Source organism: Euprymna scolopes, chromosome 46 (genome assembly GCF_053919585.1).
Source record: "Euprymna scolopes isolate OS-2025 chromosome 46, ASM5391958v1, whole genome shotgun sequence".
NCBI lineage: Eukaryota > Metazoa > Mollusca > Cephalopoda > Sepiida > Sepiolidae > Euprymna > Euprymna scolopes.
Window position 1 is genome coordinate 51,445,879 of NC_136527.1, and position 22,825 is coordinate 51,468,703.

The 22,825-nt window shown below is 30.2% G+C and overlaps 1 protein-coding gene across 1 annotated transcript; it reads left to right on the forward strand.

Annotated features, from left to right (window-relative positions):
• Positions 1-3,503: 3,503 nt before the first annotated feature.
• LOC145270578 (uncharacterized) lies at positions 3,504-13,456 on the forward strand. The gene is made up of 2 exons (XM_080126207.1): positions 3,504-3,605; positions 10,263-13,456. Exon 2 carries the CDS (start codon positions 10,418-10,420, stop codon positions 11,543-11,545), a length of 1,128 nt encoding a protein of 375 aa, XP_079982333.1. The 5' UTR covers positions 3,504-3,605; positions 10,263-10,417; the 3' UTR covers positions 11,546-13,456.
• The last annotated feature ends 9,369 nt before the right edge of the window (positions 13,457-22,825 follow it).

The following is a 22,825-nucleotide window of genomic DNA, read 5'->3' on the forward strand; positions in this document are numbered from 1 at the left end:
TATTTTTAATATTTCACGAACATTACGATAAGCAATATTCATTTAATATTTTTATGAAAAAATATAATTATAAAAATATTTTTAATATTTCACGAACATTACGATAAGCAGTATTCATTCAATATTTTCATGAAAAAATATAATTATAAAAATATTTTTAATATTTCACAAACATTACGATAAGCAATATTCATTCAATATTTTCATGAAAAAATATAATTATAAAAATATTTTTAATATTTCACAAACATTACGATAAGCAATATTCATTCAATATTTTCATGAAAAAATAATATAATTATAAAAATATTTTTTAATATTTCACAAACATTACGATAAGCAATATTCATTCAATATTTTCATGAAAAAATATAATTATAAAAATATTTTTAATATTTCACGAACATTACGATAAGCAATATTCATTTAATATTTTTATGAAAAAATATAATTATAAAAATATTTTTAATATTTCACGAACATTACGATAAGCAGTATTCATTCAATATTTTCATGAAAAAATATAATTATAAAAATATTTTTAATATTTCACAAACATTACGATAAGCAATATTCATTCAATATTTTCATGAAAAAATATAATTATAAAAATATTTTTAATATTTCACAAACATTACGATAAGCAATATTCATTCAATATTTTCATGAAAAAATAATATAATTATAAAAATATTTTTTAATATTTCACAAACATTACGATAAGCAATATTCATTCAATATTTTCATGAAAAAATATAATTATAAAAATATTTTTAATATTTCACAAACATTACGATAAGCAATATTCATTCAATATTTTCATGAAAAAATAATATAATTATAAAAATATTTTTTAATATTTCACAAACATTACGATGAGCAATATTCATTCAATATTTTCATGAAAAAATATAATTATAAAAATATTTTTTAATATTTCACAAACATTACGATAAGCAATATTCATTCAATATTTTCATGAAAAAATATAATTATAAAAATATTTTTTAATATTTCACAAACATTACGATAAGCAATATTCATTCAATATTTTCATGAAAAAATATAATTATAAAAATATTGAAATTGATTTTTTTATTTGTTACGTTTGAATAAAACATTTTTTATTAAAGCAAAAAACAGTCGTGTTCTCGTCGAGTATTTTTTTTATTATTTAAGAAAATAAAAGGTACTCATTTTTGTTTACAAGTGCTAATCTGGACTTGCACCAATTTTGTTGTTAATAATTACCTATGACTATAATCTCTGGCAAAAAAAAACGGCCAAAAGAAAAATGTCCACCAGGAAAATTAAAAATAACAAAATAATCCGAAAGGCGCAAAGTTCAAGATGTGGAAATTATCTTCCACCATCTTTCTTTCCCTTTTTTTTCTCCTGTTTCGGTTCTTCCTTCCTTTCTTCTTAACCCCTTTCCTACCCCCTTCCCTAGCTTCCCCCCTTTTTTTATGTCACCTGACTCCCTTATGCTCGTTGATTGGATGAGACGTTTTCGCGCTAAATTGACGCACGTGTGTGATATTTTGAGTTAAAGTGGGCAGTTGTGAACAAGGCTTTGAGGAGACCAGCTGAACTGTCCTATCGGTCTCGGATAAAAAGGGACGCCTGGAATTTACTAAGGCGTTGTACAACTCTGTCTTGACGAGACATTAAATTCGTTGAAAAGAAGCACCAAGTTTTCTAAGACACTTAAAAACTAATACTATTATCGAGAAAAGATAATAGAAGTTGAAAAGAAGAACCTAGTTTTCTAAGACACTTGAAAACTAATACTATTATCGAGAAAGGATAATAGAAGTTTTGAACAGAAGAACCTAGTTTTCTAAGACACTTGAAAACTAATACTATTATCGAGAAAAGATAATAGAAGTTTTAAACAGAAGAACCAAGTTTTCTAAGACACTTGAAAACTAATATTATTATCGAGAAAAGATAATAGAAGTTTTAAACAGAAAATTCGCCGCAGGGAAGTTTTCGAAGATACCAGAAAACACCAGAATATTCAGCCTTAAGAAATTTCGACCTTGCTGAAGGACTACGAAAAACGAATTTCCAGGAAAAAGAAAGAAAAAGGGAACTTTTAAACAAAACAAACTCAAAAAATAAAACCAACAAGGAAACGAACTTTCTAAATGTTCCTTTCGTAAAAGGGCGCCCAGAAGCTTCCAGTAAGTGATCCCCTCCTTTTTTCCCCCTTCTTCCTCCTTCTCTATCTCTCTTTCCTTCTATTTCCCTTCACTCTCTCTCCCCGTTTTGGTTACTACTACAAGACTCTTGTAAGCCAGATGGACATTTTTGGCAGCCCATAGAGGTCATTATTTTTCTTTAGATATCTTTGTTAATAAATTCTATTTCTCCTATTTTTCTCTTTTTGTTTGTAATTTTTTCCTTCAGTTTCAGAGTTAGTAGTAACGATTAATTGTTTAAGAAGAATTAACTTCCACGGGACAAAGTGGATAATAAAATTTCTTTAAAAAAAATCGTTTTCCGGTATGCTCGATCCGACTTTTTGATCACCCGTTTTGTTGGCCTATTAAATATTTATCGTTAGTTATTTAGACGAGACATACACATTTAAATCATGATACGGCACAGAAAAGAAACAGTTTTATTTTCTCATATAACCACCATACGCTTCCAATGGATATTACCAAAAAACCTACTTGATATTTTTTTTTTCGGAGAACTTCGTTCCATAACGGATACATACAATTGAATTTTTTTCGATATTTTCATTTTAATGTCTTGGTTAAACTGTACAAGTATCAAAAATATTTTTAATATTTCACGAACATTACGATAAGCAGAATTCATTCAATATTTTCCTGAAAAAAAAAATAATTATAAAAATATTTTAATATTTCACGAACATTACGATAAGCAATGTTCATTCAATACTTTCATGAAAAAATATATAATTATAAAAATATTTTTGTTGTCTCTTGTTTTGATCTGTTACTCACCTCTCGCTTTGGAGGTGGTGGTGAGGGGTAATTAATTTTTTTTGTATCAATATTTTAACACTTTACTTTATTAATTATCTTTGAAATTTATTTAACTTCTAAATTTAGCTGAATTTATCAGTTTCTGAAGCTGCCGTAAAAACATTTTTCATCATAACTTTATTTTTCACGTGTAATTTTCATATTTTAATCTTTCAAACACAAAAAAAAAAATCTGAAATCTATAAAAGAATTCGATAATAAATAAATCTGTTTCTATATAAAAAAAATAAATACGATCAGGCGGCTTTCAAAACTATGTTCACCTATTTCCGCTATTAATTTGCACGTTCAATTAGAGAATTAATAAAGATTAAACTTGTAATCTGTTCTCTCTCATGTAAATATTAAAATGTTAAATAAAATAATATTAATTTTATCCGTGATATTCACCAAATAGATCGGCTCTATTTCGAAATGATTTCTTTTTTTATTTTTCCTCTTCAATTTTGTTTTCTGCGAACTTGCTCTTCCGTTCGTCATCTTGAATGTTAAGTTGAGCTTGTAAAGTCAATCACATTTGAAAAATCGTTTCCTTTATAAAAGCAGATAAAGTTAATCGAAAGCAGATTATAAAACAAAAACGTAAGTATTACTACATGAATTTAGTATCGAATTTTGCGCATATGCAGTATACGTTACGATTGTTTTTTTTTTTGTTTTCAATATTGACTTAAACATAAAAAAATATGTTGTTTTTTTTTGTGCTGAGAGTGAGATTCGCGCAAATTTTTAAATCGTATTTTCACGTTTAATTAAAGTTTTATGATATGTTTTTTTTTATTCAATTGTAAGGTTAAAGTACAGAATAGGTACAAACACTCTCCTCTCCACATGTAAAGAATGTCTTTTTAAATAATAACGTTATTATTTCAGCACGGACCAGACCACTCTCTGCATCATGCGTTTTTTTGTTTACTAAAGACAAAAAAAAAACAAAAAAAAAAAAACTTTAAATCTAAAATGTTTTCCATTGTTTAATTGGTTTTGTTTTCATCTTTTTTCAATTTTCTCAGTGGATTATTATCATTAATTTATTTTATTTTCAATTCTTAAACATAAAAAAACAACGATCAATGTCTAGAATCTGACGTAAAGAAAAAAAATCTTAACAATAAAACCATTTTATAGTTTTTCGGGTGTGCTGAAAACGAATATATACTTCAAAAGTGGCGCAGAGAATTAGATTTCATGATATGAGGAAATTACTTTTTCCAAAAGTTGGAATCACTTTTTTTAAAAATATAAATTTAATGTAAAATGAGCGGTACTAGTGCACTTATTGATCCTATGCTGAAATTATAATGTTATTTTTAGAAAGCCATTCAAACTATCGAGAAAGGAGGGTGTTTTGTACGTATTCTATACTTTAACCATACAATTTAATAAAAACAGATATAAAACTTTAATTAATTAAAATACTATTTTAAAAAATAACGCAGATCAATAAGTCCACTAACACCAAATGAGCACCTACTTTCAGGCCACACGGTGATAATTTTGTGAGGTGGGAGCTGTCTAAAAGCAGTTTTGGTAAATTTTTACTTACTTTTGACCTAAACAATCACCTTTAACATGACGATTCCTATAGCTTTTTGTATGCTGAAAACGAATATCCCATTAAACTTTGTCGCAAAATAGTCGTTTTTTCGAATATTTCACAATGTAAAGAATTGACCACTACTGATAACATAAGGGATTACACTTCTTAATCAGACAACTATTTTGTGCAAAAATATGAATATGCTTGCACATATAAAAATGGTCACCACTGATAACATAAGGAATGACACATATCTGTATATAGATTTTTCTCTTTTTTCTGTTCTTTAATGTCCTCGGGCTTTATTAAAAGATGAAATTAGAAAAAATTTCTTTAGCTCCACTCATTTGGTATCCATAAAGTGGGTGCTCATTTTACGTTAAATTTATAATAAAAAGTGATATATATCATGAACCTATTTCTCTGCACCACTATTAAAGCATATATTCGTTTTCAGCACCCCTTAAAACTTATAAAAGTGGTAAAGATTTTAGACATTGACCAGAACAACTGCTTTATAGTTAACAGTGATAAAAAAATTATGAATTTTAAATGATTTTCACTGGTTTAAAGTAAAAAACAAAATGCTCGACGCATGCATGGAAGTGGTATGTTCCTGTGTACTTGTCACTAATCCACCAGATTATCAAAAAAAGTTCAATATTTACAATTTTTTAAATGTGTTCTGTCTCTAATACAAAGTTCTAGTAAATCGAGCCCCCATTTTGGAAACATCGACAACCAATTTTGTGAATTTAAACATGGATTGGTTTCAATATGAGGGATCGATGTATTAGAAATTGTTTACACACGTAAGTATACCAAAGATATTTCTTGTTAATTTATTTGGAAATGCAGTTATCAAATTTTCTGTGTGTTTAAAGAATGCTGATAATTAAACAAACATGTTATGTTGTATTTTTAAGTTCCTTCAAAAATACATTCAATAAACCTTACAAATAACTTTGACTAAATTTTAAAAAATAATCATGATTCTTAAACAAATGACAATATTACAGTTCAGAATTTTTTAGATGAGGAATGCTTGTTTGTATTATTTAGATTATTAAGACTACTGTTCTCATCTTGAGTGTTATTTATTGTGCAAACATTGTAAAAATAACACTTAAGATGAGAACAATAGTCCAAATAATTCAAATGATACGAGCAAATAACGTTTTTTTTCATGTATTTTTTACATGTCGAAATTTTTTTTTTTGTTTTTTGAAATAATGGAGATTCCATAATTACTTACCAGATTGTGACATGACCCTTTAACTTTAATTCTGTTTTTAAAAGTGAAGATGACATAAAATTAAATTATTTTGTATTTTGGGGACATTAACTGTGATAGATGAAAAGAAAGTTATTATAAATGGGGCTTTCATAAGTAGATGTTTTGAATTTGTGTATGGAAAATCGTAACTTACTTGACTAGCATGTATGTGTGTGCTTCAAAGGATTGGTCATGTAACAAAAAAATAGGAAAAAGGAAAAAGTCTAAAATGGTTGACGGTCACTTGTGCAATGCAGACTATTTCTATTTTTGAAAAAAAAAGCTACTAAAAAAGGGCATCATTTCTAAGATTAGCATGAGAAGAAGCTCATCATTTTCTGACATATGCAAAATCATCAAAATGGTTTCTGGTTTCCATTTCACAAAAAGATGTCCCCTCAAATCATAAGGAACTAACAAAAATTCTTTCTCTTCCCTCCGTCTTTCCACAGCCAACTTTATGTCTGCATAAGTTAAACAGCTTTCTTTAAAAAGGATGAACAAGAAAAAGAAAGAAAATTAAGAATATGCAATCAAAAATGCTAATCAATAGATCAATCATCATGAAATCAAGTTATATATACGACATAATCATGTTGATGCACCAGTTCTCATCAGATCATCGAAGTTAAGCAACATTGAGCCTGGCTAGTATCAGATGGGTGACCGTTTTGGAATTCTAGGCGGTGTATGTGCTTTTCGCTTATCTCCGCATTATTTCCAGTCGTCCTGAACCTCCACTGATATTTAACAATGTCGATCCAGGTGAGGCGTGCTTTGAGATTGTGCAAATCTTATCACAAAAATTCCGCACAGAAGCACTCTTACATATATATATATATATATATATATATATATATATATATATATATATATATATATATATAAAATATATTTTAGTCATCGACATACAGACCTGTTTCGTTGTTTCACAACTCATCAGTGCCGCTAGACTAACACCTCTCCCAAGCCGAGGATAGAACCTAGAACCGTCGTGATGACAGTCGGCAGTCCTACCCCCTGACTACGGAATCGGTGGCCGAAATTAAACTGTCCAAATGCGTATTTAAATAAACATCCGTCCACTACTCATAGAGGGCTCAAACGTTTTGTTTGTAAACAAATATATATATATATATATATATATCCATATATTGATATATATATCAAACAAATATATATATATATATATATATATATATCCATTGTGACCATATGCTGTGGTACATATAAGCTTCACATTTGTTTGTCCTCAGGTTGCAATAAGTAATACACTATCTCGTTCATCACCATAAATGTTTTTGTTCCATTTTAGACGATTTACCATTCTTCATCTGCATTTTTAAATCTAAACATTTCCCTATCTGCCTCTTGTTCCCTAATTAAATCAAAACCCAATAACGTAGGATATTCGTGCGATACTGATGAGCCTTTAACCTCCTTAGATGACGTAAAGTCGAGTGAATCAAAATGATCTGAGTTTACTGCACTTACAGAGTAATTACTGTATATTTCTACCATATTTATTTCTGACAACTCTGCTCCTCTATAATTTTTTCCTTCAATTCTAATCAATTCTATGTGCATTGGTACGCCCTTGTTCAGTAAGACCTAATTATCTACATTGCTTTTTCTTTACTTTAGTTTTAAATCCTAGACCTTTACTCTCAACTTTGTTTCCTCTTTTACGTCTGTCTCTATATCCTGGGCGACTAGCTGGACACATAGTTTCAATTTTGCATATAGTCCTGTATCCATTTTAACCTAATCTTCTGCGTTTTTTCAATTCTGAATTCAGTTCCTACACAAAATTTAAAAAAAGCTGTTGCTTCATTATAACAATATCAAATGCTACTGACGAAAGAACAAGAAAACAAAACAACTCAAAATTATTTTTCGTTAAGAAACATGAAAGAGAGAAAACCGGATGGTTAAAACATCAAATGTCATCAACCCTTTAAAATTTTTTTTTAAAAAGTTTGTCTTCCTCAACTTCACAGGACCCTTCTTTGTTGTATGTTTACAGTTCGTCCCAGCTTCCTTATTATTTGTTATAATAACTGGTCAAAACGGCTGCAAATGAAATGTATGTTCTGCTGTCATTGACTATATATACAACCTGCTTTGTTGCTCACCCTCGACAGCTGCATGCGTCAAATAGTTGACCTTACACCATCATGCACCTTCATGCTATACCAAGGAATTAAACTCTTGTCTCTTTTACTTTCCAAGTCATGTGATGCCACGTGGGGTAACATCATTAAAAGACTTTCATAACAACCAAATATTTCTTAATATCTTTAAATCTGTAGCCAGTCAATTCTTACAATCAATATAATGTAAACAATGTAATAGTTTGTTTCCTACAACACCGAGCAAAAGCAATATGTACTAATAACACTACATATAAAAATGAGGTAGAAAATTAAAGAGAAACCATCAAACAGAGAGCAAGACATGAAAGTATTCAAGTGGCTTATTGAAAAATCATAATTAAGAGATTCCTAGTAGATGTGGAAAATTGTATAAATGTGAGCCGTTTCATTCATTAACAGTAAGGTTAGAAAACATTGAAAAGCTGTAATATGTGGAAAGATTTAAAAATCAGTTATGGCAAAATATATATGGATGGAAAAGTTAAACCATTGACCCTTATAGGATGACGTAAATAATTATAGATTGTGAAGAACAGTCAAAAGTAAGGTGTCTTAAGGAAACAAATGAGCTTAAAATCAGCATAAAATACCACTTTTTAGGCAACAAAGCATCTATAATCGTAATTGTTGTCGTTCCAGGTTAGACAACGTAACATCTAGTCCATATTCCTCGATTTCCTCTTAATGACTGTCAGGAGCTCACTGGTATATCTAATCAAGAAATCGGCTACAAATTGAAATGTGATTAGATAACGGTACTAGTAACTGCAAAAGCACCAAAACTGGAACTGTTCATGACGCCCCTAAATCTAGTTGTCATAGAGTTTAGAACAAATTGAAGGAATTTAATTTGTGAGACTTTGTTGCAAGACACAAATCAATGATTACTGTAAAGAACAGAGAGTGCCGTCTAGATTTCGACAGATACATTGAAGATAATGACACCCCATATTGGTCAAAAGTGATTTTTAGCAATGAACGAAAATCTAATAGGCAAGGCACTGATTGGTCGAAGGCAGTACGTCAGTCGATGGGAAGATGAAGAATGTAATCCTAGGTGCACAGATTCAACGCTGCAAGATAGTTAAGGTTCAGTATTAATGTGATTTAATATTAGTGCCTATAGTCCACTTGCAAGGTCGAATTCAACCAAGTACATTTATATGTTGACTGAGCATTTTCTACCCAACTTTGGCCGAAATTTGGATGATAATCCCATCTGTATATATCATAATGCTCCCATTCACGCAACTGACACTGTTAAGAGGTTACTTGAAGGGCATGATATTCTATATTTGAATTGGCCTGCATAATGTCCAGACCTCAATCCTATCAAAAACGTATGACATTACATCAAGCTACAGTTATACAATTTCAAATCGGGGAGAATTTTGGACAAAAATTTAAAAAGAAATCTGCGATGCGCTTTCACTGGAGTATTGCTGAAGACTAATTCGAAGAATGCTCAAAAGATTGCAGGTTGTCAAATTGCAGAAGTGCTCTACTACTAAATATTAACTAGTTCATTGTGTTCCTGTTGTATTTGTGTCACAGTAATGTTCTAAAATTATAATAAAATACTATTTTCTATAGTGCAGAATTTTTATGACTTCTCAATCTGAAGTTAATTTTTAAATTGACGTGAACGTTAGGATACTTCAAGTAAAAGATGACTCAATGAGGTATATGTTTTTAAACTATTTTAATTGTTACATTCAATTTAGCTAAACTTTGCAGCTTTTGAAAACTGCAGACTTATTTTGGTGCCACTATATATATATATATATATATATATATATATATATATAGTGATAACATCCAGAAAGAAAAATGTTCATAAAGTTCGAACTAGAATTGTCTGCTAGGACCCGTAGTGCTATGGTTAGAACACTTGTACAATTTTTAGTTCAGAAGAAAGGTTTGACAAAATTCACCTGAATAAGATCGGAGGTAACATAGAAACGTTGTGAAAATAACACCCAAAATGAGAACAGTATTCTGAAGAATCCAAATAATATGAATAATCAATCCTCATCTCTACAATGAACGAAATGTAAAGATTTTTAGTTAAATATTTGAAAATAAAATAAATATTTGAAAATAAAATTGAAAATAGTTAATAAATAGAAAGACATTAATTTTGTTAACTAACCAGTATTTCATATTGAACTTTATTAATAATAAATGTTTTAGATATTTATAATAAAAATGAACAAGAGAAATTTAAGTAAAGGAAATATATTTTTAAATTTATTTTATATTTCCAGGATTTGCAACAATGAAAAGAAATTAATGGATGAGAAGGAACTTTCTTCATTGCTGATTTAAAAAAGGTTTAAAATAATTTTGCATTTTTTTAAATTAAAATTTACTAGCCTTCCTATGATCATACACTACATTGCATATACATTTTGTGGATCTGATGCAATCAAACATGGCTGATAAAGCATATTCTTCTGAAGTATGTGGTTCTTCTTTTGCACAGAAGTCAAATTTGTTGTGTCATATAAAAACACATATGGGAGAGAAACTACATTCTTGTGAAGTATGTGGTTTTTCTTTTGTACAGCAGTCACATTTGTTGAATCATATGACAACACATACGGGAGAGAAACCACATTCTTGTGAAGTATGTGGTTCTTCTTTTGCACAGAAGTCAAATTTGTTGCGTCATATAAAAACACATACGGGGGTGAAACCACATTCTTGTGTCGTATGTGGTTTTTCTTTTGCCCAGAAGTCACATTTGTTGAATCATATGACAACACATACGGGAGAGAAACCACATTCTTGTGAAGTATGTGGTTCTTCTTTTGCACAGAAGTCACATTTGTTGAATCATATGACAACACATACGGGAGAGAAACCACATTCTTGTGAAGTATGTGGTTCTACTTTTGCACGGAAATCATATTTCTTGCGTCATATGAAAATACATACGGGAGAAAGACCACATTCTTGTGAAGTATGTGGTCATTCTTTTACACAGAAGTCAGATTTGTTGCATCATATGAAAACACATACGGGCGAGAAACCACATTCTTGTGAAGTATGTGGTTCTTCTTTTGCACGGAAGTCAAATTTGTTGAATCATATGAAAACACATACGGGAGAGAAACCACATTTTTGTGAAGTATGTGGTTCTTGTTTTGCACAGAAGTCAAATTTGTTGAATCATATGAAAACGCATACGGGAGAGAAACCACATTCTTGTGAAGTATGTGGTTGTTCTTTTTCACAGAAGTCAAATTTGTTGAATCATGTGAAAACACATACTGGAGAGAAACCACATTCTTGTGAAGTATGTGGTTCTTCTTTTGCACGGAAGTCAAATTTGTTGAATCATATGAAAACACATACAGGAGAGAAACCATATTCTTGTGAAGTATGTGGTTCTTGTTTTGCAAAGAAGTCAAATTTCTTGAGGCATATGACCACACATATGGGAGCCAAACCGCATTCTTGTGAAGTATGTTGTTCTTCGTTTGCACAGAAGTCACATTTGTTTATTCATATGAACACACATTCGGGACAAAAATATCTTGACTAAAAAACTAAAAACCCGAATATCCAATGTAGTAGGAAATATTGGGAACATGTACCAGAAATAAGCATCCCTAATTATTATGCTGGCGTAAACAGAGCAGAGCAGGAGAAAATAACTACAGCTACATACCTAGAAAATGTGGCTATTATGCCTGGTATAATTATTTGGGACATGAACAAGAATGTGGCCACTCTAGTTAAAGTAAGCGTCCCTAATTATGTTGCCCTTAACAGTGAAGTGAAGGTAAAAAATAACAAAATACCAAGGATTATGTAGGACATGAAAAGAAACTGGAATCTTGAGAAAGTATCAATCATACCAGTCATCATAACAGCAATCAAGCTAAATATATATAAATATACTCACATGACGATATATAGCATGCTGAATATTGAATGCTGCAGCAATTCATGGGAACAGCAGTTGGACATGTTATACACCATCCGCTATTGCTCTATGATTCCTAAAGTTACGTGCCTTGAAATGAAGCTGTTAAACCTGACATAATTATAAGAGACAATAAGTCGAAAGTCACAATCTTAAAAGTTTATGTCTTCAATGATATTGGCTTAAAAAGAGGAAGAGTAAAAAGTAACAAAATGCTTGCTAATGTACAACGTGAAAAAAATAGGAATCTTTGGAAAATCTCTATTGCAGTAATTATAGGAGAAACTGAAATTAAACAAAAGAATTTTTAAAACTACCTGGCAAATATACTTGGTGAACCAAGTGCAAGCGAGATTCAAGCAATTACTCAAAAAGAGATGTTAGAATCTTAAAATGATTGTTCAGTGGAAATGTATGAGACAAATGGTGAATGCCCGGCATCCAGTAGGATTGACCATCACCAGCTTAAACAAAAGCATTAAATTAAAAGAGACAAAACACATTCCTTTAACGTATGTGGTTATTTGCAAGGCACATTTGTTGTGTCATATATTTCTGGGAACTTCGACTGAGATTAATTTATTTATTGCAGAATATTATCGTCATCTTTCTCAGATATAGTTAATAAGAGACGACAACTATGGATAGCAGTAGTTGCTAAGAATGCAGTTAGGAGATTCAAACTTCCTATCCTGTCGTGGTTATCACCTGACGGAGGCCATAGGAATAGTTGGGCGAAACGTCATGAAACAACAACTAAGAAAGATGACGATAATAGTCCGCTATAAATAAATTAATAAAAATAATACTCATCTCAATAATGAATTCCAATTAAATAATATATATACCATTCGGTATGGACCGGACCATGAAAGATCAGATAATAAATAATCATAGATTATAAGACCTAAAAATCCAACCTTCAGAGCATGTGGTGCAGTTGATAGCAACGTTGAATATCTACGGTTCCAAATAACAATTTTCTGAAGATCGTGGTTTCAATCCTACCTAAAGCCAACCACAAAAATGAGGATAATAGTCCGCAATAAATCTTTTAAATATCTTTATATTTAAAAAAAAATCAAGTGTATGTCCCAGGATAATCTCTTCAAACTAACTTAAATGTATGGGTAAACTAACAATTTATCGGGTGAATTCGACATTTAGTTGTCAAAACTTCCAATTTCAAAACTTGACACTCTTTCAAGTTGATTTGCACATGACTACGTATGTAACATGCCTTCTTCTTACATGTCCATCCACAGCGAAAAGAACTAAAATGATAAAATGTGTAAAAGCTTCAAACCATATTCTTGTGGGTTATATTCGTGTGTTAAAAAATGTGTTATTCTCTCATGCGAAAACGTGAAAAACGAATATGATATTTTGAATATGTTAATAATTTTCTTTTAAAAACAAACTTTTTATTCTTGTGTAAATCTTTAAAACCACCGTAAAGACCTGAGGTCATGTCTTAAGAGTTTTCTAATTTTATTTTTAAATGTAATATATTATAATAAAATGTCTATTTTACATCGAGTTTTCATGTCTAAATATCGACTTTATGTTTTAGCCTTTTATCATTGTTGTTTTATATATATATATGTTTATTGTTCAGCCAAAACGTCATGAAACAACATATAAGAAAGATGACGATAAAAGTCCACAATAAATAAATTAATAAATAATACTCATCTCAATAATGAATTCCAATTAAATAATATACCAATCGGTATGGACCCGAACATGAAAGATCAGATAATAAATAAACGTAGATTATTAGACCTAACAATCCAACCTTGATCATCTTTTAGAGCTTGTGGCGCAGTTGATAGTGAAGACGTTGAATCTCTACGGTTTCAAGTAAGAATTATCTCAATCTTACCTAAAGAATTATTTCAATCCTACCTTAAGCCAACCATAAAAATGAAGATAATATTCCACAATAAATAAATAAAACTTTTGCAATGAACCGATAACAGGGATAATAACTGTCTATAAATTTCTATATATATTTTTTTAAATCACGTGTAAGTTCCAGGAGAATCTCTTCAAACTAACTTAAATGTTTGGATAAACTAACAATTTATCAGGTAAATTCGACACTTAGTTGTCAAAACTTCCAATTTCAAAACTTGACCCTCTTGTTTCGAAACTTCCGACTCAAAAACTCAACACTCTTTCAAGTTGATTTGTCCATGACTACGTATGTCCATCCACAGCGAAAAGAACTAAAATGATAAAAAAAATTTTAAAACTTCAAACCATATTTTTGTTATGTGTGTTGGTATTCTTGTGTTGAAAAATGTGTTATTCTATCACGCGAAAACGTGAAAAACGAATATGATATTTTTTATTATGTTAATAATTTTCTTTTAAAAACACAGTTTTTATTCTCATGTAAATCTTTAAAACCACCGAAAAGAGCTGAGGTCATGTCTTTACAGTTTTTTAGTTTTATTTTTAATTTAATATATCTCAATAAAACGTCTATTTTATATCAAGTTTTCATGTTTAAATATCTAATTCATGTTTTAACCTTTTATCATTGTTGTTTTCATGTTTGTTATGCAAGATTTTTTAATTGTTGACCCCTGACCTGTAACTAAATCTAATTAAACTCTCTTCTATACTCAAACACGCGAGATACTTCTTTGCCACATCATGTGACAATTGCATTTCTCATGTGTTTATATAGGGAACAAAACTTTAAATCCTGCCACCTGCAGCATATTTCGTTTGTCGACAGGTTATCCTGACATATACGACTCTAAACCTTTCTAAAATGTATACGAATTAAGAAAATTGTCATGGAGGTACGGTTCCAATATATAAGAATTAGAGTGTATTTTTCTAGTTTAACACAATTTTCGAAGGTTATGAATATTTTGACTTAACACGTTCTTGCAAGAACTAAATTGTTGTTGGAAATGACAATAGGAAGTTATCAGCACCACAAAGTATACGTAGGTAGTATGATAAGTTTCTTCTTCAATCGTCAAATATGGCACGCCCATCCATACAACAAATAAAATTTAATCACCCTAACAAACACATTGGTAATAATTTTGTGGTGGAATGTGATTCATTGTTTTAACTACTATATAGTTAAAACCTTCTAACTTTTAAAAAGGACAGAACACACACTGCACTAAAATACTACTACAAAATGATAATTTGTTTATATGCATTCTACAGCATACGTTAAACACAAGGTCAATTCATATTTAGAATTAAGCTTTCAAAAATTAAACTCTCAAAAATGTCACATTTATCCAACTGCAAACAGCTTTCTTAGTTCTAAGTAATATAAAATTTGTTATCCGAAATAAGTAGATAATGCCTGGGATAATGGATTAATGAAACGAAACATATAATTAACTTTGAACTTTACCAATCACTTATTATAATTATTGCTAAAACCGTGAGAAACCTTTTCCATGGAATGCGGACGGAGTTCCCCATGCATGTTTTGCAGGCTAGCGTTCTCTTCCACTTGGGCTCTGACTATTTAAATACCTCTTTCCAACTCACGTGTCTCATTAACTCGTTGTGTGGAAGAGGATAAGATGATGGCTTCAATCAAGTTTCTCTCACTGTCACAAACAGTTTCATTGGCTCAACTGGTCGAGCACTATGTACCAACAACTTAAAAAGTAAATAATTCATTTACTCACCAAATTTTTATATATCACAAATTGAAGATAAAAGATCAATAAATAATATATTCAAATTTAAAACAAAAAAGTGGTGTTTTTTTTTAGAAATTTACATGTAAAGTCCGAAGTTTAAAACTAAAAAAACACGTTGTTTTTTTTTTAATGAAACCTTGGTCCTTGCTTCTTTAACTGAAAAAAAATTAGGGTTTGAATTACAGTTTTCGAGTAAAGTTTGGAATGACAGGGGTTCGAATTAATTCACGCCTCCCATTTTGAAATGTCTATTAAAAAGTAAATAATTAATTTACTCACAATTATATATCAAAATTGAAAATAAAAGATCAATAAATAATATATTAAAATTTAAAACAAAAAAGTGTTTTTTAGAAATTTACCTGTTTTTTTTTTAACGCGTTGTTTGTTTTTTTTCTTTTCTTTTAATGAAACTTTGGTCCTTGGTCCTTTAATTGACAAAAAAATAGGACTTGAATTGCATTTTTCGAGGAGTTATAAGCTTGTAAACAGGGGGGTCGAATTATTCAATATTTTCACGAAATTTCTGACACACCTACGGCAGTGCATTCTGGTTAGTTTGAGTGGAAATGAAATATTGCAAAAATAGCTAAAGAGAGATAATGCATATATACAAAGGGAGACAACCGAACCTGATTAAAGTTCTTTTGTTTACCCATGTGGAGAGTTGCAAACGTTGGAATAAGATAATTTGCTTTTCTTCTTGCACTTATTACAAGTTATATATATATATATATATATATATATATATATATATATATATATATATATATATATATATATATATATGTCAGTATTTTCATTTAATATAATTTTACTCCTGTCACGTCGTTTCGTTTTTTATATTTAATCCTTTTGACTAGCCGGGACTTCTGGGACTTGTGCTGAAAATGGTGAGTTCATTTTTTTTACCACACGTGATTTTTACTTTCTATAACTCATGAGAAAGTTCTAATTTAATTTTATTTTGATATTTGAAACATTATTTGAGTAAAAAGAAAAGGTTTTAATCAAAGACAACATAAGTTACTTTTCTATCTAACTGGATAATTTTCTAGTGTTTTTTTTGGTAATGTAACATGTTTATTCAGCTGAAAAAACATACATGTAAAATTTACACTTTGTATTACTGTATACATAGATTCGAAAAAGTTGTCAAAAATATATAAATAAATGTTATCAAAGGTAAGATAGCTTACTTTTATACCAAACTAGATATATTTTTTGTGTTTTTATTCAATGTAACATGTTTATTCGGCTCGAGAAACATAGTGTTTATCGGTGTATTGGACGATTAAAATGGCGTTCGAATCTCTCTTTAACATGGTAAGTTTGAGAAAAGGTGTTATAAATTAAAAAAAACTAGACAAAATCCTATTAAAAAGCACCGAATATATGTCAGCCTATGTCACGGTAACATATATTGAGCGAGTTTCTAGCCGTATTTTGTCTAGTTTTTTATTTTATTTTTTACTCCTTTTCACAAACTTCCCGTGTGAAAGACAGAGTTGGGCGCCATTTTTAATTTTCCAATACATCGTACTGAATGAACATATTACATTAATCATAAACAATAGAAAATGATCCAGTTAGGTAGAATAGTAACTTATCTTTCCTTTAATAACGTTTATTTGTTATATATTTGTTTTTTGACAACTTTTCGACTCAATATGTAAAGTAATACACATCCTAAAATGTAATAATATAATTTGATTGTAGCATTTGCTTTTTGGGTTTATTGAAATTGTTTCGATTTTCAAAAATTTTATCCAATCTGAAAAATTAGGTTCCGAGTTTGAAAATAATTTTTTTTCTATTATTTTCAGTCTAAAAAACCTACACTTTTGGCCTCCATTTTAAAGGATTTTGAAAAAGTTGAAGGTAATGAGCCAGTTGTGACTGGCCACATATTTTATATATTAGTTCGACATAAGCCATTTTGGAAGATATCAGAGTGAGCAACTGGAAAAAATGTAGCAACTTGTTTTCTTGTAGTTTCATTTTCTAATGTCTCCAATATTGACAAAAACTTGAAGAACTACAGGAAATGTTTCTTCCATTCAGTTTGGAGAGTTCATTACTTTATGCAAGAAACCTGTGCATAAACCGTTTTACCACACTCCTCTTCCTCCATCAGCAGCAGCAGCAGCACCACCACCACCACCACCACAACCACAACCACTAGCACTACCAGTACCAGTAACTTAAGCATCAACACCACCACTACCAGTAACCTTAGCACCAACACCACCAGCACAACAAAAATACATGTGATGCATCATCGCAGACAAATTTTAAAAAAACAGCCGCCAAAAAAAAACATCTACATATCTTTCGAGAATTATTTTTTATATATGCAAGATGCATAATCTAGCAACAAAAATTTGTCCACATTTGGTAAATTCAATTTGTAAATTTTTAAATGAAAAATGTAAAATGTATTCAGCATCTATAGTATTTAAGGTGCTAGCAGAGTTAGGTTTTATGACTGTGGATAAAATCCTTAACTCTGCTCCGTGTACTTTGATTTTTGACGCCACCACCAAGGATGAAGAACATATTAATAATGTTATGATTACAACGCCTGAGTCAACCCATGTCATAGCCGTCCAGAGTGTACCTGGTGGTTATGCAAAGGACTATGCAAATCACATCAATGACTGCATTAGTAAATTGGCTCAGATACTCTCTAAAATCTTTGATGAACCTGCAGTTAGTATTAAAAAAATAATTGAAAAAATTGGCTCGTGTTTGACAGACAGAGCTGCACTCAATCACCGTACCGTGGAAATACTGGAATTGCAATGGGAAAAGCAATTAATAGAGCTCAATTGCAACATACATCCTTTGGAAGCAATTTCAAAGGAGGTATGTCTGCAATTGAAGCATTTTGAGGATGATGGTGTTAGTGAGTTAGTCCTTAGTGGCAAGGATTGTATAGGCCATCAGATAATTATGAAAATGTCTTCTCTTAGATATAATAATACTTTAGGTTTAATTAAAGCGTTTAAGAATTTCTTAGGAAGTAAATTTACAACTAAAGTAGTTTCTATATAATAATAATAGAATTAATATAATTTTTCAATTAGATTTAGTTTACTTCATACAAAGAGAAGAATTTTTATTACATTTACGGACTTGTAGGAATACTAAATTTTTGTGCAAAGATTTAGAAACTGCCTTTGGGAATGAAGTAGCATATTAAGAGTTACAGGTTTTAGGTGTTTTAGGTGTTAGCTTCTTTCATGTCCTTGGATGAAAACAGATATATATTTTTACACATCCCTGAAAGATCAGTATACAGTCACAGATGGGATCCGGATAGTGGAAGGTGTAGTTGATAAGTTAAAGATTTTATCTGAAGATCCCATACAGTGTTTATCGGTGTATTGGACAATTAAAATGGCGTTCGAATCTCTCTTTAACATGGTAAGTTTGGGAAAAGGTGTTATAAATTTAAAAAAATAGACAAAATCCTATTAAAAAGCACCGAATATATGTCAGCCTATGTCACGGTAACATATATTGAGCGAGTTTCTAGCAGTATTTTGTCTAGTTTTTTTAATTTTTGATTCCTTTTCACAAACTTCCCGTGTGAAAAACAGAGTTGGGCACCATTTTTAATTTTCCAATACATCGTTCTGAATGAACATATTACATTAATCATAAACCATAGAAAATGATCCAGTTAGGTAGAATAGTAACTTATCTTTCCTTTAATAACATTAATTTGTTATATATTTGTTTTTTGACAACTTTTCAACTCAATATGTAAAGTAATACACATCCTAAAATGTAACAATTTTAATAACTATAATTTGCTTGTAGCATTTGCTTTTTGTGTTTATTGAAATTGTTTCGATTTTCAAAAATTTTATCCAATCTGAAAAATTTGGTTCCGAGTTTGAAAATAATTTTTTTTCTATTATTTTCAGTCTAAAAAACCTACACTTTTGGCTTCCATTTTAAAGGATTTTGAAAAAGTTGAAGGCAATGAGCCAGTTTTGACTGGCCACATATTTTATATGTTAGTTCAACATAAGCCATTTTGGAAGATATCAGAGTGAGCAACTGGAAAAAATGTAGCAACTTGTTTTCTTGTAGTTTCATTTTCTAATGTCTCCAATAACTTGAAGAACTACAGGAAATGTTTCTTCCATTCAAAGTCTGGAGAGTTCATTACTTTATGCAAGAAACCTGTGCATAAACAGTTTCACCACACGTCCTCTTCCTCCAGCAGCAGCACCACCACCAGCACCACCACCAGTACCAGTAACTTAAGCATCAGCACCACCACTACCAGTAACCTAAGCACCAACACCACCAGCACAACAAAAAACACATGTGACGCATCATCGCAGACAAATTAAAAAAACAACCTTTCGAGAATTATTTTTATATATGTAAGATGCATAATCTAGCAACAAAAATGTGTCCACATTTGGTAAATTCAATTTGTAAATTTTTAAATGAAAAATGTAAAATGTATTCAGCATCTATAGTATTTAAGGTGCCAGCAATCTTAGGTTTTATTGCAGACGATAAAATCCTTAACTCTGCTGCGTTTACTTTGATTTTTGACGCCATCACCAAGGATGAAGAACATATTAATAATGTTATGATTACAACGCCTGAGTCAACCCATGTCATAGCCGTACAGAGTGTACCTGGTGGTTATGCAAAGGACTATGTAAATCACATCAATGACTGCATTAGTAAATTGGCTCAGATACTCTCTAAAATCTTTGATGAACCTGCAGTTAGTATTAAAAATTAATTGAAAAAAATTGGCTCGTGTTTGACAGGCAGAGCTGCTGTCAATCACCGTACTGTCGAAATATTAGAATTGCAATGGGAAAAGCAATTAATAGAGCTCAATTGCAACATACATCCTTTGGAAGCAATTACAAAGGAGGTATGTCTGCAATTGAAGCATTTTGAGGATGCTAGTCTTAGTGAGTTAGTCCTTAGTGGCAAGGATTGTATAGGGCATCAGATAATTATGAAAATGTCTTCTCTTAGATATAATAATACTTTAGGTTTAATTAAAGCGTTTAAGGATTTCTTAGGAAGTAAATTTACAACTAAAGTAGTTTATATATAATAATAATAGAATTAATATAATTTTTCAATTAGATTTAGTTTACTTCACACAAATAGAAGAATTTTATTACATTTACGGACTTGTAGGAATACTAAATCTTTGTGCAAAGATTTAGAAGCTGCCTTTGGGAATGAAGTAGCATATTAAGAGTTACAGGTTTTAGGTGTTTTAGGTTTTCAGGTCCTTGGATGAAAACTTTTTACACATCTCTGAAGGATCAGTATACAGTCACAGATGGGATCCGGATAGTGGAAGGTGTAGTTGATAAGTTAAAGATTTTAGTTGAAGATCCCATAAAAGTGTTGGAAAGCACTTTTGATTTTTTGGGGAATCCAATTGACTTAGATGAGGACAGGTAAATTGATGAGGCGTCCTCCTTCCCAATATTGTGACTTGTTTACGTCGATGATGAAAAAGTCTTTCGAAGCTATCAGATGAATTAAGAACGGATGCTCTGGCCTTAGCTAGGTTACACACTATATAAGCAGAAAGTGTTTTTGGTGAATATAGTGGAAGGAAACAGTCCTCATCTACTTTAGATACGTTTACAATAAGCAATCTCATCAAAGCAAATAGAAATAAGGTTTTAAATGTTCTCCATGGTGAAAAAGTAGCCGTAGAATGTCTGGATAGGTTAATAAGTTTAGTAACTAAACAGAGCACAGAAGTCCATAAAATAAATACTTAATATAAGAAAATAATAAATAAAACCGTTAGGAAAAAATTTCAGATAAACATAGAAAACAATTAGAATTAGAATAAAAAAACTAGAAAGAAATCCTCCATCTCTTGCAAATAACCTATTGATAGAAAAGTTCCCATACCATGTAGAAATTAGGGATATTTTGTTAGGCAGTATCATAGGTAGGAGTATTTTACATATCTGGGAGGATAATAATGTAGATCAACAATGCAACGGTCTAGTAATTAGTTTTGAAAATAACAAGTATACTGTAGAATATGATAAGGAAGATGAAGTAATTGAAAAAGTTGTATTAACTAAATATGAATTAGCAGCAGACTATACAAATAACGAATTAATTTTTATCTAATTTTTGTTACATCCTTGCCATATGGTCAAAATCAAAATGTAGCATCTTCCACTTATGTTCTTTTTAAGTGGAGGAGAAATCCTTCACGACTGAGACCATTTTTAATTTTTGTACCTTTTCTCCACGTTAAAAAACGACCCTGGTGTTTACCTCTGTCCCGTGGGGAGGCATTGTAAATAGGTACACTTTTATTCCGAATTCAAAATGTACGCTGGAAAAATTTTTTTTCTTGTTAAAAAAATATTGAAAATTTTCCATCCTGGACTTTAAATATTTCCAAGAAAATTTAGATTTCCTTATTTTCTTGTTTAAAAAATTATTTAAAACATTTATTCCGAATTCAAAATGTATCCTAGAAAATTTAAATTATTTTCTTGTGTTGAAGGCATTTTCAAACTTCATTTTTTTCCCCCTGAATTAAAAAAAAATCAATTTCTGTTTTTTTTTCTCATTTCAATGAATGTAAATATAATTTTTGCTTAATTTCTCTCATCTTTGAAGAATTTATAAAAATTAATTTGAGTAAAACCTTAGTTACATTGAAAAATAGGAAAATGACATTTCTAAAGTTTTATTTTAATATTTTTATTATACACATAAACATTCATTTAGTTTATACAAAACTGAATAAAATATGCTTATAAATAACGTGTTTTGCTCGTTATTTTTACATTAAATGTTTGTTTATTCATATAGTTACTATCGAGATTACGAATGTGTTTTTACGTTTTTGATATAAATATTTATTTCACTTCGATGCTTCTGTATATGACACATCGAACTTCTGGTTTTGCGAAATGGCGGATTGCACATTTCGAAAAACCAGGTTCTGCAAATGTGTTGTAAAAATCCTTTTATTTAAAAAATACATGGAATATAAAATATAAATATGGACAAATTCTTAGCCATAAAGATTAGAGGCAGCCATAGCTTAGCAATTTTGAACAGGTGACTTTTTGGCAGTTATATATTTCTATTACTTTTCCGTAAAGTTAAATTTGTTGATTTTCGTGAAATCTTTTTTACAGAAAAACGATAAAAACAACAA

Coding starts and splice junctions, on each gene's coding strand:
- LOC145270578 (XM_080126207.1), top strand. CDS start 10,418: ATGCAATCAAACATGGCTGATAAAGCATATTCTTCTGAAGTATGTGGT.